The following is a 16,361-nucleotide window of genomic DNA, read 5'->3' on the forward strand; positions in this document are numbered from 1 at the left end:
ATGTACATATAAATGAAAATGCAGCATTATAAATATCACAGACCAAAATCAATCAAATATTGAAAAAAGTTTTTTACTTTTAAATTTCTGTTTCCTAATGCTCCTATGTATAGGTTTAAAAATAAAAGCAATAAACTCTCAATAATATGCAAAAAGCTTCAAGGTTATATTCAAACAATTACTGTTCACAACTGACAAATGGTCAAAAACGTTTGCCTGAAAATACCTGAATCACCATCTCCATTATCTCCAAAATTACATGCTGTAACTTGGTTGGTGCAATCTTTCTCCTCTGACTGATAACCTTCAGTCTCTCCAGTATTTGGTTGAATTGTGACATCTTTTAGTTCTTTATCTCTATTCATATTCTTGTTAATCAACGAGTCAAGTCTTTTGCTGCCATGCTGCTCATTTGTAGAAACATCTGTCTTAACTTTGAAAGGTGGCACAAAAGTTTTGGCAGTTTTGCTTAATACAGGCACATTTTTTCTTTTATCACTTTCTTCAGCAGAAATCTTATTAAATGGAGTAAAAAAACCTGATGTACCACTTAAAGACTGTCTTAACATATGATGCTGAAAAATGTCAGATTTAGATTTAAATCCTTTAAAACCCTGGTCTGGTATAGTAAGATTAGGATTCTTGACTTCTTGTCGTTCTTTAGTAGCACTGTATAGAGAAAAATATTGAACAACATATAATTGAGCTTGGCTATCAGTAAATTTTCATACAAAACCTAACAAAAGTTTGTCATTTTATATAATTTTCTTTCTTTGATCTAGTAGCCTTCCATTTAGTAAATAACTTTCAATTACATTCACATAAAATAATTCTTAGAACTAGTTAATGCTTTATTACTTCAAAGAAATCAGGTTGCCTAATACAACCTTTTATAGCTATGGAAAAATAAAATCTGAACACAGATGTAGAAATTCCATGGAATATTGCAGCATTTTTATATTAAGGCAAAAATTTAAATGATGTTTCAGTATAATTTAAATTAAAATTGATTAGCATTTTTTTTAGATAATTGTGTAGCAAATTACTAGTAAGATTAAAATCAATCCACAAGAACATATTCACCCCATATTCTGTGAAGCAATTCTTTAGAAATAAATCTTAAATTATACTACACGTTTTTTTCTTACCTGAAAGGAACACAAGTTTCAGGTTTTAAAGGAATATGGTACATAAACTTCCTTCTGTCTTTCATCATGCCTAAAAAATAATTAAAACATAGTATGTTTCAATGGCACATGTGACGTTTCTGGAACATATTAGAGATTTTGTGTGTGTGTATATATATATATATATATATATATATATATATATATATATATAAGAAAATACACACAAGTCTACAGAGTCAAACAGTTTTCTTTCCTTTTTTATTTTTTAAGAAAATTAACTGATTTCATATAAAATCCTCTTAGTTTTTAAGAGACCAATATTTAGGTCTCTTTGGTTACCATTAGTGAGTGAAAAGTAAGGTTTGCTGTACTGACAAGTGAGCTCAGATATGCTTCCCAGATCCAAAACCTGCACAGCTACTATTATTGAGAGAGCAGTTCTTGTTATTAGAACTCCCATGCCCGCCTAACAACGCTCCTAGAAACCAGCAGCAAAGCCTCCTTTGACACAGATCTGTGGGCAGGTCTGCACTACAACCGGGATTGACGCTCTGAAATCGATCCACCAGCGGTTGATTTAGCGGGTCTAGTAAAGACCTGCCAAATTAACTGCAGATCGCTCTCCAGTTGACCCCTGTACTCTACCCCAATGAGAGGGAGGGGTAGCTCAGTGGTTTGAGCATTAGCTTGCTAAACCCAGGGTTGTGAGTTCAATCCTTGAGGGGGCCACTTAGGGATCTGGGGCAAAATCAGTACTTGGTCCTGCTAGTGAAGGTAGGGAGCTGGACTCGATGACCTTTCGGAGTCCCTTCCAGCTCTATGAAATAGGTATATCTCAAAAAAGAATGTTAAGTTATCAGAAGATTTTCTCCTGTCGACCCTCCGCCGTGTAGACCCCGTGGTAACTATTCATGCAGCTGGAGCTGCATAGCATAGGTCGACTTACCGCAGTAATGTAGACATAGCCTGTGTCTCTTCACCTGCCTGCTGCTAGAAATCCACAGGCATTCTTTCTGACTGGAAATGTTAAGCCCTGCTATATTTCAGATTAGCTCAACAGTAGACAGCTTAGACTTTTCACATCTCAGTACTTTAGACACGTGTGAATACATCTTACAGTAATTATTTTTTGTCTTTTGGTCAATTTTATAGCTGGTCTAGCTCAAACTAATGGTGCCAAAGAAATCCTAATACATCCTTTTTAACTTCTACATGAAGCCACTGGGTGAGATGCAAACTGGGGGAAGACCACAATCTCACATCAGCATTATGCAGATGATCCCTGGCTTCGCTTCCAGTGCAGAAGGCATAACTAGTATCCTCTCCCAAATATCACAATATGTGGCTGGCTGCAATCAGTACCGGGATTAAAGGTAACTGGCAGAAACTCAACCAAGGCAAGATGGAAGGGATGCTAGTAGAATTTGTAAAATGCTTCCAAGAGCTATCTACTGCTATCAAATCACCCCCTATTAAAGGAGTCTGCTTCCAGGTCATCAGTTGGTCAATACACTATGGGCGTTTTTACACTCCTCATTGATTCTAAAGTTTCAAGTAACTGCCACTTTGAAGAATGCCTTCTTCCACCTATTAAATGCTATAGAATTGTCAGATGACAATTTCATCACTGTGATACATGCTTTTGTGAGCCTCCAGAGTGGATCACTGCAACTTTGTACATCTAGATAGGATGACAGTCCTTAAAAGAGATCAGTTAATCTAATTAATTTGCAGCCTCCCTCCTTACCAACACCAGGTGCCAAGAGCACATGAACCCCAGTGCTTTGGTCACTACACTGGCTCCCCATAAAATACCATGTCAGGTTCAAAAGGGAGCTAGATAGAATCATGAAAGATAGGTCCATCAATGGCTACTAGCCAGGATGGGCAGGAATGGTGTCCCTAGCCTCTGTTTGCCAGAAGCTGGGACTGGGTGACAGGGCATGGATCACTTGACGATAACCTGTTTGTTCATTTCCTTTGGGGCACCTGGCATTGGCCACTGTCAGAGGACAGGATACTGGGCTTGATGGACCTTTAGTCTGACCCAGTATGGCCGTTCTTATGTTCTTGGACCCAGTCTTCAAGGCCCTCCATAAAAATGTCTCAGGGTATCTAAAAGAGCATCACTTTGGGCTGTTAAGATCTCTCTGCAGCTATGTTCCTCAAAGACTCTTAGGTGTTAATATGTTTTAACTCAGACCTCCAAATTTTTATGTAGAAATAATATACAATTTTACATAAAAATGAACCTATTGGTAAGGTATTCTCATCTTACTGAGGTTGCAGTTTGAGAGTCTGAGTAAGATTTTGATGTACTGGATGTATGCACTGTGGATGATTGTATGTTGGAAGTGATAAATTTTTATTTTAAATAGAGGTGAGCTGCGAATATACTTCAGTATTATATTTGTGTGGTAAGGCATCTGATTTCAGGTTAGCACAGATGTTAATATTGCTAAAATGGTATTTCCTTGATTTTTCATGTGTGATGATGGGAAAAGCGCTTATGCAATCTTAATTCATTAACTTTTTTGTGTTGGTTTATTCAAAAGAGAACTATAAATGGCACTTGATATGACAATTTACTATATCATATATAAACAAGAAAAATAAAATTACCATCTGGAGTGCTTTTTGAAGCTTTCAAACATTTGTGGGGATTCTCTGTTCTGTCAAATTCAGGTAATAGTTGTCTTTTAATTGGAGGTTCTCCTGAAAAATAAATTCCATACACTAATTTAAAAAAATAATTTTCTCTTAAGTTCAGTATATCTCCCACTATAACATAGTAGCTGAACTTCTAAATTTATCATTTAAAGAGTTGTGTCCAACTGAAATTAGAAACTTTACAGACCACACTTCCTGAATTAAAATGTCTTTTCCATTTAGTACAGATGTCTTTTCCCACAATTTGGCTTCTTCTATTTAGTAATCAAAGCAAAGAGAAGGATGTAAAATAGCAGAATGCAGTTTGTTTAGGGTTCTGTTATACACATATATCATGCCTGTTTCAAATACCTTGATTATTTGAAATACACCTCTACCTTGATATAACGCTGCCCTTGAGAGCCAAAAAATCTTACCGTGTTATAGGTGAAACCGTGTTATACTGAACTTGCTTTGATCCACCGGAGTGCACAGTCCCGCCCCTCCGGAGCACTGCTTTACTGCGTTATATCCGAATTCATGTTATATCGGGTCGCGTTCTATCGAGGTAGGGGTGTACTGTTACACTATATAAAGTGTTTTGGAAAAAATCACTGCCAAAACTGAACATGATAAATAATTTTAAGTTTGAATATAAAAGTAAAGAGAGAGAATTTTTCAAAAATCTTTAAAGAAGAATATTCCAAATCTGACTCACACTGTTATCTTAGGCAGGACCGGCTCCAGGGTTTTGGCCGCCCCAAGCAGCCAAAAAAAAAAAAAAAAAAAAAAAAAAAAAAGCCGCAATCGTGATTACGATCTGTGGCAACAATTCGGCGGGAGGTCCTTCGCTCCGAGCGGGAGTGAGGGACCGTCCGCCGAATTGCCGCCGAATAACTGGACGTGCCGCCCCCCTCCGGAATGGCCGCCCCAAGCACCTGCTTGACAAGCTGGTGCCTGGAGCCGGCCCTGATCTTAGGCACTATTATATATCCTTATTACCATAGTATTAGAAAGTCACAAGGTGAAGAGAAATGTTTCCTTAAACCCTCCCAACTAAAAACCAAGGTCAATTTTATAAGAAACTGCTGACTATCCAAACACTTAATTAAAAGACATTTAAACAAAAAGTTTTTATTTACGTTTGCTTTTGCATATCTATAAAGCAGCTTTCCTACGGGGCTAGTGATGTCAGTGCAACCTACACATTGTACTAATGTAGGGAAATAGCTTGTGTATGTGGAAAGATTAGCAAAGTTTTATCAGCTTTGGGGTTTTCTGTTTAGGGGGTGTGACAAAGTTCCTCCTCTACCTTGGTGGGTCCTGTGCTTATTGGCAGATTTGGTCGCCTCAGAGCTCTTCCCCTCTGGTGGAACCCACAGTCCGGGTCAACACTTCCTATGTCTGATCAGGAGTTGGGAGGTTTGGGGGGAACCCGGGCCCGCCCTCTACTCTGGGTTCCAGCCCAGGGCCCTGTGGACTGCAGCTGTCTAGAGTGCCTCCTGTAACAGCTGCATGACAGCTACAACTCCCTGGGCTACTTCCCCATGACCGCCTCCAAACACCTTCCTTATTCTCACCACAGGACCTTCCTCCTGGTGTCTGATAACGCTTGTACTCCTCAGTCCTCCAGCAGCACACCCTCTCACTCTCAGCTCCTTGCGCCTCCTGCTCCCAACTCCTCATACTCACACCACAAACTGAAGTGAGCTCCTTTTTAAACCCAGATGCCCTGATTAGCCTGCCTTAATTGATTCCAGAAAGTTCCTAATTGTTCTGGAACCTTCCCTGTTACCTTACCCAGGGAAAAGAGACCTACTTAATCTGAGGCTAATATCTCTGCCTTCTATCACTCTCCTGAAGCCATCTGGCCTGACCCTGTCACAGGGGTTATAACCCTTTCTCAGAACTACACTAAATACTATCAAAACATTCTTGTCAAATCAGTTTAAATGGTTAAAACCTTTTCCAGAAGTGATGGATCCTGATGTTTAATTTGCAAACTTTTTTCCTGTCTGGCTCTATTATGTAGCATTGTTGGGAGTGCTTCTAAAACCTCATACAATAGATACTTTGTTGGAGACTTCTTTGTGGACAATATGCCTGATTCACTCCATGGTAATATCTATGGGGGAGCATAAACTACTATAGACCTTGGAGCAAGAAATCCACAGGAAACCCTAAAAGTAGCTTTGGAGAGGGTGTGACTAAGAGCTAGTCTACACTGGCAATGCTAAAGCACTGCCGCGGCAGCGCTTTAATGTGGCTTGTGTAGTCGCGGCAAAGCCGCTGGGAGAGAGCTCTCCTAGTGCTCTAAAAAAAACCCACCTCCACGAGAGGCGTAGCTACCAGCGCTGGTGCACTGTTTGCACTGGTGCTTTACAGCGCTGAAACTTGCTGCGCTCAGGGTTTTTTCATACCCTGAGTGAGAAAGCTGCAGCGCCGTAAATTGCCAGTGTAGACAATCCCTTAGGCAGGTAGAGATGTCCTAATTCAGACATCCATGTAGGGAGCGCTTCCACCAGTGGAATCCCTATGAAATCCTGCCACAACTGAAAGCTATTCTCCACTGATGAGACACTAAATAATGAAGGTGGAAACACTACCTGTCCTTTTCTGGGGTTGAATACCCTTTAGACACAGCTAATTAGATTTGCAGAGAGAGATACAATTAGCACTTGCCTGCTCCCAGGAGGAAAGGGCTAGCGTTCTGGCCCCCTATGGTGAAAAGTTAGAGTCGAACACAGCTTTCAGATGACAGCTGTAGCTTTCATAAATATTAGCCAAAAAAATCTGCAGCTTTTGAATTATGCTAATTATTATGGGGGGGAGGGATAGCTCAGTGGTTTGAGCATTGGCCTGCTAAACCCAGGGTTGTGAGTTCAATCCTTGAGGGGGCCACTTGGGGATCTGGGGCAAAATCAGTACTTGGTCCTGCTAGTGAAGGCAGGGGGCTGGACTCGATGACCTTTCAAGGTCCCTTCCAGTTCTAGGAGATGGGATATCTCCATTAATTAATATTATTATTATATTTATTAAAGTATGGTTTGTGCTTCATAAAAAGAGTCCTGCTCGTGTTCCATCTAAAATCAATGGATAAGTTATCACCAATGTCAAGGAGAGTTTTGACACTGAAATCAAGGAGAGCAGGCTCAAGCTTTAGATTACTTAAAATCAGCTTAAACAAGTTCTATTGCAAAGTGCTCTACATTATTTAGAAATACAAAATTAAATGCACTTACTGGAATTTAAAACAACACCTACCAAGTGAGGTTTTTTCTTCCATGCGTCTTTTCCCAATTCTCATATTTAATGGACAGTTTTTATCAATCTTTCTACAAAAAAAGAGGGATTTTTTTGTATTATTTTCTACTCCAAAATCAGTGAGTTTATCATCTTCCATAAAAGCTTTGGCACTTTCTACTGCTTCTGTTTCCAAGTATTTTTCTGAACTTTGGGAGCATGTAAGATGATCAACATCCAGCTTTGTTTTAGTTGCAGCATTGCAAGAAACTGCTTCAGCTTCCATTTCCATCCTACTTAGACTGTGATGCTCTTTTTCAAAAAGCTGAGTCTCCTCTGAAAGTGTAAAACTGTTTAATAGAGTTAGGTGCTTATCCTTCTCACTGTGAGGTGCGCACACAGGTATTTTAATATTGTAAATGTTTTGTAAAGGCTTCATTTCAACAGGACAGCCGTTTGTTAAGTCAAGTTCTTCATTATGAGTATCCTGGATTTTGGGTTTTAAAGAGGCTTCATCTACTGCTTTGGTTGCACCAACATAATTAACAGAAGATATAAGGGCTGTAACAGGATCTTGTCTTGAACTAAGTTGATCTGCAAAGCAGTATTTGCTGTTGGCAGTGTCATCGAACACCTGCTTCACTTTCAGAAAAGCATTTTCAGAAACTAGCACTTGCTTTCCACTTGCTGTGCTGAATCCAAAAGAAGCATTTGAAATCAGTCTGGGGTTTGAAATTTTTTTTTCTTGTGATACTGCTACCTCAGATTTCCTAAGTGCTGAAGTACTTCCTGTTCCAACAAACTTTTCAACTTGGTCTCCAACTGAAGATGCATCATAATCACATTTCAGTTCTGATACACATTGTTGATCTGATGAATTATTATTTTCAATTTCAGAAAAGAGACTTCTAGCTTTCTTTAATGAATCTTCTGATAACTGTACAGGTTTACCACTTGCTGTGCTAAAAAAAACATAATTACCTGTAGAAAAGTCTGACTGATGATGATTTAGTTGATTAGGAGATTTACATAGGCCAGAAAATGTGTCATTCACCTGAAAGCATGATGTCTGAGGATTTGGCTCAGACCCAGTATCTGCAGATTTATTTCTATTGTGCTGTAGTGCTTGTTCATTTTCATAGTTGTTCTCATTTACATTGGGAAAATGGCATGTAACTGAATTATAGGTCTCACTCTTGTCTACATTTGAAGAGTTAGCAGAAGTAGGGCACTTAGCACTGTCCAAGGTCTCAGAGCAATTTGCTGCAATTTCATTTTGATTAGTTTCTGATTTAGTCTCAGTGTTCTGTTTCCTAGATTTATCACAGTTTTCTGAAAACATTTGTCGGACTCTCTTTAGTGCATCATAGGAAACAGTGACTGTTTTACCTCTTGCTGTACTGAATGCAACAAGTCCATCCTTAGAAAACTTTGAATTGGAGCCTGCCACTTCAGTGGCTGAGATTTTCAAAACATTCTTGGCATCCAGAAATTTTAAATCACAGTTTTGAGTCACATAACTCTCATTTTGAAAAGTTTCTTCAGAACTAAGTAAGTTGTTTTTGTCTGCAGTGAGACTTACTAGTGGCTGATCCTGAGAAACACTATCCGTATTTTCTGGGAAGCAGTTGACATCATGGCTTGAATCATTTGAATGTTGAAAGTCAGATCCTTTACTATCGTCTTTTAAATGAAAAGAGCAATGTTCGTCCCTGTGAATTAAGTAAAGGGAATCATTTTTTATTTTGTTATCCTTTACAGTTAAAATATTTTTCATATTTATGTAGATGGGATGTTCTGCAAGAATATCTGATACTTCTTTTAAATGCAAATCTGTAGCAATCTGGTCATTAGCAGAAACAATTAATGTACTTTTTGAGCCATCATTTTTTCTTGGTGAATTTTCCAGATTTCCCTCTGCAAACAATTTTCTTGCCTCAAATAAAGATGCCTCACTTGGAGAATTTTTTTTGCTATTTCCAGTATAAAATCCTAAACCTGACTTTCCAATGGCCACACAAACAGGCTTTTTTGAAAATGAAGTTTCTGAATGTTCTTCAAGTTCTTTGTCCAAATTAGCAGATAAATGTACCTCTACTGAAAGTTTTTTCACAGTTTCAACATCCACAGGTTGTTTAATTAGACTATCATCTAATATCTTTTTAGGTGGATGATCAAGTTCTTTAGAAACAAGGTTACCTGTAAGGTTAAGCATTTCTTGATAATATTTGGGAGTGATTTCTTCAAATAACTCACAATCTTTGATAAAGTCTTTGTTATATTTCTTTTTTTTTAAAGCCTGAATCTCAGAGTCCTCAAAATTACCACTATTATGCTTATTTTCTAGGAAAACATTTTCTTCTGCAAAAATTTGTTTTGCTTTGGTCAAAGATTCATCAGTAATTATAACTCTCTTGCCACTAGCAGTATGGAAACTTGTCATATTGTTCTGTTTTATATTCTTGATTTCAAAATCTGTGTCTTGTTGGATGGAGACTTGTTGATGGTAAGAGCCTATTTTGGATTTGTTTTGGTTTACATTAATGTTTTTTTTTACAGAAGTAGCATCTATTCCTTTCATGTTTCCACTATTTCTCATTTCCCTATTGGAATTTGATGAAATATTATCCAGCTCTTTTTCTGTGCATGTTTCAAACAAATGGAGTTTATCCAATGGTGCTTGGGATACTGATATATTACTGCGAGATGCAGTTTGAAAATCATCTAGATTTTTTATCTTTTGTTCATTTTTATTAGGATCCAGTTCTGTTTCATCTGAAATATTTAAAGTTAATATTTCTTCAGTTTTAGACACTTCGCTCAAACATGTTAGGTCTGACAAACCTTCTTGTAAACTATACTGAGACTGAGTGTAACTCTTATTTTTTTTTGAAATGTTCAGAGTCTGATTCTGGTTTTCACTAGATGACAGACCATTTTTCATCTTATGTCTAGAATATTTAATAACTTTTAAATTATTAATTTTGGTACTACTAGAAATACAATCATTTTCAATAATATTTTTTGTACTTTTCCCCTGATTTTCTTTATATAGTTGCATAAATGTATTAATATTTTCTTCATTATTTTTCAATGTATTTTGGTATTCAACATTTGCATCTTTTAAACTTTCTCCACAATAGTTGTCTTTTTCTGTCAAACACCTGGAAACATTCCTTCTAGAAGTCATGTGTCTATTAGAATAACCACTTCTGGGATTCATCTCTGTGGATTTAAACATCTCGCCATCATCATCCAGGTTACTGAACAATTTTGCAGCTCTCATCAAAACCTCATTAGAAATATTCATTTTTTTGCCTCCAGCTGAACTAAACCCTCCAAAATTAGAAAAACTGTCCTGTGTAGGTACTGAAAAACTTCGGACAAGAGGTGTCTTATTTGCATTTCTGCATAAGTTAGTAGAGGTAACTTCACAGTTATTTTTCTGGAAAATATCTCTCTCTTCTTTCACATTACCCATCATTGTAGACTCTTCATTTGTGTTGGTATGCTTACTGGATTTATCATTTACTCTGTGGACTTCAGTTTCAAAAGAGTCATCAAAATCAGCATCTTGCCACATAGCAGAAATATTCTTCAAGTTAGTTGTTTCATTTGTATCTACATATCCAGACAATTCAGAGCTATTATTTTGCACCATATTACTTTGCTTTCTAAACTGTGTAAATTCAAACTGACTATTTGTTTCTTCCAGTATGTTAGAAAGTTCAGTAATTTCAGCTTCTTGGCTTGCTGTCAAGGTTCGGTTTAGTTGAGGTTGTTGATTTCTAGGCAAGTTTTGAAGAGATGAATATGTGCTTTCAGGCAGGATACCTTGTGCATTCTTAGGTTCAACAAGACTTGCCTGTGAATCTAAACCATGGGAATAGTTAGTGTCCAATTTATTATCCACAACTGGAGAAATCTTAACATTTTCCTTTGTAATTTGATTTGAAATGTTTTTGATCCCGTCTCTGGAAAAGTCTTCAAGACACTCACCTTCCATATCTTTGAACAATATTTTGCCTTTTGTAATGCTATTTTCAGAGAGTTTTATCTGCTTATTAGAAGCAGTTTGGAAGCCACCAAAGCTTTCATTTAAGCTATGGCCATTAAAACTTGTGTGTCCTGACCATTTCTCTTTGTCTTTTGGGTTTTCTTTTGAGTTGATGTCTAAACATAAAGGTTTTTTTGAATATAAATCTTTATCTGATGCAACATGTTTAGAAGGAAGTTTGATCACCTTCTTTATGCAATACTTATCTTCTATATTAGGCTCTGGTTCTTGTGTAATAAAGCCTGAGACTATTTGTTCAGGTCTCATTTTTAATGCAAGCTCTGGCAAGGTAGATTTCTCAGAAATTACTACCTGTAATGAACCACAGTCTTTGTGATCAGACAGTTTTTTGCCACTTTCTATAGTTACAGTGTTTTTGTTAGCAGCTGTTTGAAGCTTGTTTTCATCCTTTTCAATTGACTCGGTTTCTTGATCAGCAGCTATAACTTTTGAAAATGGAACTGTATCTGTTTTTCTCTCTCTGTTTAAATTAGTGCTAGAATTTTTATATGGCTGAATTACCAAAGGTGGCAGACTTACAGCTTTGCATTCATCTATTGGCAAATGGCCTGTAACATCATTTTTGTCTCCTGATCTGTTTTTATTGCAACAAATACTACTGTTCTTACTTATATCAAGGTTAATTTCACTCAAAGTATCATTGAAGTGACAATTTTTCATAGATACTGGCTCTTGTTCCATTTCAACCAAATGTTCATTATCACTAGACGGCTCTCCAGGTTGATCCTTAAAGATCTGAAGTATAACCGTGTCATTATTTGGATTAACATTCGTATGCATATCCATCTCATCTTTCTTTGGGCATTGAACCACATGTTTAATCCTACCAGAGTCCATTTTGGAATGCTTTGTTGCTAGGAGGCAAGCTGTAGCTACAACTTTATGCTTTACACGCAAAACATTTCTATTGTTTGAAGAAACCACTAAATATTCTTTCGGAGTGTTAGACGTTTCTGAGCAATCTAATGATGAAGCAGGCTGATGTTCCCTGCTATTATTTTTTAATGCATCTTTCAAGTCTTGATGTATTATTCTGTTATTGAAAGAACTATTAGGTGAGTTATCTATTCTATCTGCTCTTGTGGCATATTTGCTCAATAGCATGGAATTTTCCTCAGTATCTGACCGCAAATACTTTCTCTCAGCAGAAGAAAACAAAAGATCTATAAGAAAATGAAAAACATTGCAAAATAGTTAGACATGTCAATAAATAGAAGACACAAAGCAATTCTCACTTATTCAAATAAACTGAAGTTAATTAACTTAGCCCTTAAATACAACTTCGGCCTCAATTCTGTAAACATTTGTGCACATGCTTAATTATATTACCATGAGAAGTCCTATTGATTTCAAGTGTGTGTGTGCAGGATCGGGGCCTTATATGCTTTAATCATGGTCTGACAATTGACTTTATCATGAACAGAAATCAGTAGCCATCAGTTAAAATACCATGAGTTGTAATCACAAATCAAATAATGCTATTGTTAAAATAGAGGAATAGGTGTCCCTCTTGTGAAGTCACAGCTCATGGATTCTGTGGTAAGAGCATCACATGAGGCAGGATCCTTAACTCCCCAATCTGAACTAATTATTTTGGAAAAATTCACAGCTTTTGAAAAGAAATTATGTACATCACAACAGGTGTATAACTTACATTAACCCTGGCAGATTTTTTTTAAAAGTGTTTTAGTGCTCCTGAAAGGTACCAGATGGAAAGGTCTGGAGATCCAAGCCTTCTAGCTATACATAAAGGATGCAATGGTAGTACAATGTTCCCCATATTGTTCCACTAATGTTCATCAATCCTGACCTACAGACACTATCTCTAGAATATTCCATGCCCATTCAGTCACCTCTGGCAACAGTGAAAAAAAAGTTGTCAGCTCTGACAATTTATTTGAAGTGGAAACTTTTCTTCTAGAAACTAGACTGAGATCAATACATTTCACATAAGCTAACCAGACTGTTTTCAAATGGTAATATCTTTCTGTCACTATTTATTATCATCAGATCCCATTACCAATCTTATGAATTAGAGTTTCCTTCAGAACGATACTTCTTCATCTGAATTGTGAAGGGAAAGTAAGAGGTAAGTTTAATTACAAAAAATTTCAACTAGTGAAAATAATTAGAAGACATACCTTGATCCTCATTATTGGCTGTATCAAGACCTTTAAAGGTACATGATTCAAATTCTGAATGAGATGATGCAGAATAACTAGAGGAACCTGTTTTTATTTCTTTCTGGACTTTTCCCTCTTGATATGGGGAAGCATTGTTTATTGTATAAATAAATCTTTTTGGTCTCTTTTTCAAGCTGGATAGCACACTCGTGCTTTTCAAGCCAGATCTCCTGGGGGTGTTTTCATTGTTTGTTGACCATTTTGTGCCATCAGGAATATTTGGAGTTGAAGCATTACATATAACAGGGTGAGAGGTAACATCAGTTATGGAAGATTTAGAATGTTCCTTTAAATGTTTATGAAAGCAGCTATGGACTTCTGGGTATTCTGTAAAGTTTGTATTTTCCATTAAGGAACTACAGTCTAAAAAGTTCACTTCAGAAACCTTTTCAGCGGCACATCCTTTCACTAATGGTGGATCCTGAACACTCAGAGAGACAGAATGCATTAGAGAGGTTTCAGAGGTTGAGTACTTTTCATAAGTTTTTGTTTCATTCTCTATGTGTTCTGACCAATTGATATTCAACAGCTTTTCTGCTTTTATTAGACTTGAAGTGTTCAGTAAAGATGTTTCAAAAGTACTGAAGTTAGCATGTTCCTTGGTCATAAGTGCTAATTTGCCTTCAGTTCTTTTCTTGCTACAGACACTGGATGGTGAACAAGTATCACGGGCGGATATTTTTTCCAGCTGTGTTACATCTAAACCAGATAAGTTCAGCTGAGACCATTCAGAGGTTAAAGAAGATGGCATATCCTCCCTTGTAAATTTTCTATTCTCGGAGGGCTTCTGTATTCTATTATTTGGTATGTTAGTTGTAAATAGCTCACACCTAGGAGAATCCAATTCTCTTTCACACCTTAAGCAAGCATCTTTAAAATTCCCCATCACTTCATTAGTCTGCTGAAGTAAAACAGATGGCATTTTATCAAAGTGTGTTTTTGTAGTCCAGTTGGTTGTTTTTACTTCTTGTAGATGTTTGCCACTAGTATGACATACAGCAAAAACATGTTCCCCTGCATCTGGCATATCTATGGTCATGTCATGCATTTCTCCATCTTCCAGGGCATTTTGTGCCATTGTGTTCCCATCTGACTTAATGGAAACGTGAAATCTATCTTCCAAGCTATTCATCTCACCAAATGAGCCATCTAACATCTTCTCCAGCTCTGTAAATAGTTAAAAACAGGATTATTGAAAATATCTTAGAAACACTACTCTATTTCTATCATACAGTCTGCAGACTGAATTTACTCCTGCTGTTTCCCTCTCAATACTGACCCTTTGCATCAGTTTGGAGATATAGTGGGTATCCACAGCAGGAGTGCTCTCCAGTGGCCAGCATTTGCTGCTATGGATAGGAGAGAGGAGACAAGAGGCATCAATGCAGATATCTCTTGCCTCCTATGGATTGCAGTGGACCAACAAGTTTTGAGGATGGAACTCCTGGCTTCTTCTACCAGGGGAAGGGAAAGTGTGACTGTCCCGTAGACAGAAAAATTAGTAGAAAACTCCACAAGATAAATTTCTGTATTTGTCTCCTATGCAAGTTATACCATGCAGGGGACAATGAAGGACCTACAATTAAATCCAACATTTTACATTTCCCCCTTCCTTTGGGTCTACTGTTTGCAGTTAATGGAACAATAATCAATAAGCTCACCCATGTGTATGAAGTCTTATCTTGCCCAGTACATTACCCATTGCTAAAAGCAGTGAGATGCAAGGTCCCAGTACATTTGTGCCTTTTCTTTAAAGAAGACATTTTAGATAGAGTTCCCATCATACACACAGTAATTTTAGAACTCCCACATATATTGTGTTTCCTTTTAATACCTATATTGTACCCTAAATCTGATTTACCATATATTTTTAAATTCCGAGGCCTATTGTTTTTAATTAATATAATTTTTTTGATTAGAACATCTAACTACATTTAACATCTGTTTCTATTCTCTTATCCCATTTCCCCTGTATCCCTCCCTACGCATTCACCCATTGTCCCCAGTCCCCTCTAGCTGTGGAGCCTGGGATCTCCTTACTTACTCCATGGGCATGTCAGCTCCCTGCTGGAGGGCGGGTTTTTTAATATATATATATTTTTAAGAACCAAGCCTTATTTAATCCCATCACATTTCTTTATAACACTGGGCATTATGAGAAAATTATACCATCTTTGAGTTCACATATTCTTAACATTTTCCACCATAGGTGTTCCTTTTCCAATTAATATAACATTTTAAAATGTTTGTGAACTCTAAAAGTCAAACTTACTTCAGTAGGGGAGATCTGGGTCTCTTGCTATTTCGTTATTAAATCACAATGTTATAGTATAAATCACAATGTTAAGTGTTATGCCCATTAAGTATTCGGTAGCCATATAGCATAAAATAGCCTGGATGCTGTACAGCCCAGCTTCCATTTAACTATATTCCTTTATAATTATAACCACATGGATATCATATCCATTATTTATTGTAATGTCATAGCCCAGATACTAATCTTATTCTTCTGGATTTGGACTGTTTCGTCTGCTCTCATGTCTGTCCTCTAGTCCTGATATTGCATCTTTCTGAGCTGTTCTGGCTCTCTTTGATCTCACTGATTCCCAGTAATTTCTTGGTAAACTGTAGGACTGTTGCCTTTGAGCCCATTCAGATTTGTCTTGAGCAGATTCACCTATTCCCATGTCTAACAGTACCCATTTCTCTTCTTTTGGACTTGCGATAGGCATATCTATCCTTTCATTTAAAAGACAGTCTAAATGGGGACCCCCATTTGTACCTTATTTTGTTCTAAGAACTGTGGTCACCTGGAAGAGTTCTCTTCACTATCTAAAGGCTGAGGCTGCCAGATCTGGGAAAATTTGTATGGACTGCTTAAGAGTTGTAAGCAGTTCAGCTCTCTTTCTCATTGTCCTCAGTATTTTATCCCTGTCTTGATAGTAGTATAGATGGATAATCATTTCTCTTTGTCTGGAGCCTGCTGAGGGCCTGGGGAAAAGGGATCTGTGAGCCTTCTCAGTATGAATGCCATCTTTATTGCCACATTTTAATGTGTCATGGAAAACATCATCTAAC

General features: G+C 37.2%; 2 protein-coding genes across 16 annotated transcripts in view; one reads left to right on the top strand and one right to left on the bottom strand.

Moving 5' to 3' along the window:
* Positions 1-16,361, top strand: part of N4BP2L2 (NEDD4 binding protein 2 like 2) — a 667,270-nt gene that overhangs the window by 202,314 nt on the left and 448,595 nt on the right. The window lies entirely within an intron of this gene.
* Positions 1-16,361, bottom strand: part of BRCA2 (BRCA2 DNA repair associated) — an 80,212-nt gene that overhangs the window by 45,151 nt on the left and 18,700 nt on the right. For all 11 annotated transcript variants that reach the window (XR_010600911.1, XR_010600912.1, XR_010600910.1 and 8 more), the window contains 5 exons: positions 13,242-14,450; positions 7,044-12,263; positions 3,753-3,845; positions 1,149-1,218; positions 227-669 (listed from right to left, as the gene is read on the bottom strand). Coding sequence is in view for 7 of the 11 variants with exons in the window: in XM_024105103.3 (XP_023960871.2) it covers positions 227-669; positions 1,149-1,218; positions 3,753-3,845; positions 7,044-12,263; positions 13,242-14,450 (7,035 nt within the window). In the remaining 4 variants the exon portion in view is untranslated. The remainder of the gene's footprint in view (positions 1-226; positions 670-1,148; positions 1,219-3,752; positions 3,846-7,043; positions 12,264-13,241; positions 14,451-16,361) is intronic.

Source organism: Chrysemys picta, chromosome 1, assembly GCF_011386835.1.
Source record: "Chrysemys picta bellii isolate R12L10 chromosome 1, ASM1138683v2, whole genome shotgun sequence".
NCBI lineage: Eukaryota > Metazoa > Chordata > Testudines > Emydidae > Chrysemys > Chrysemys picta.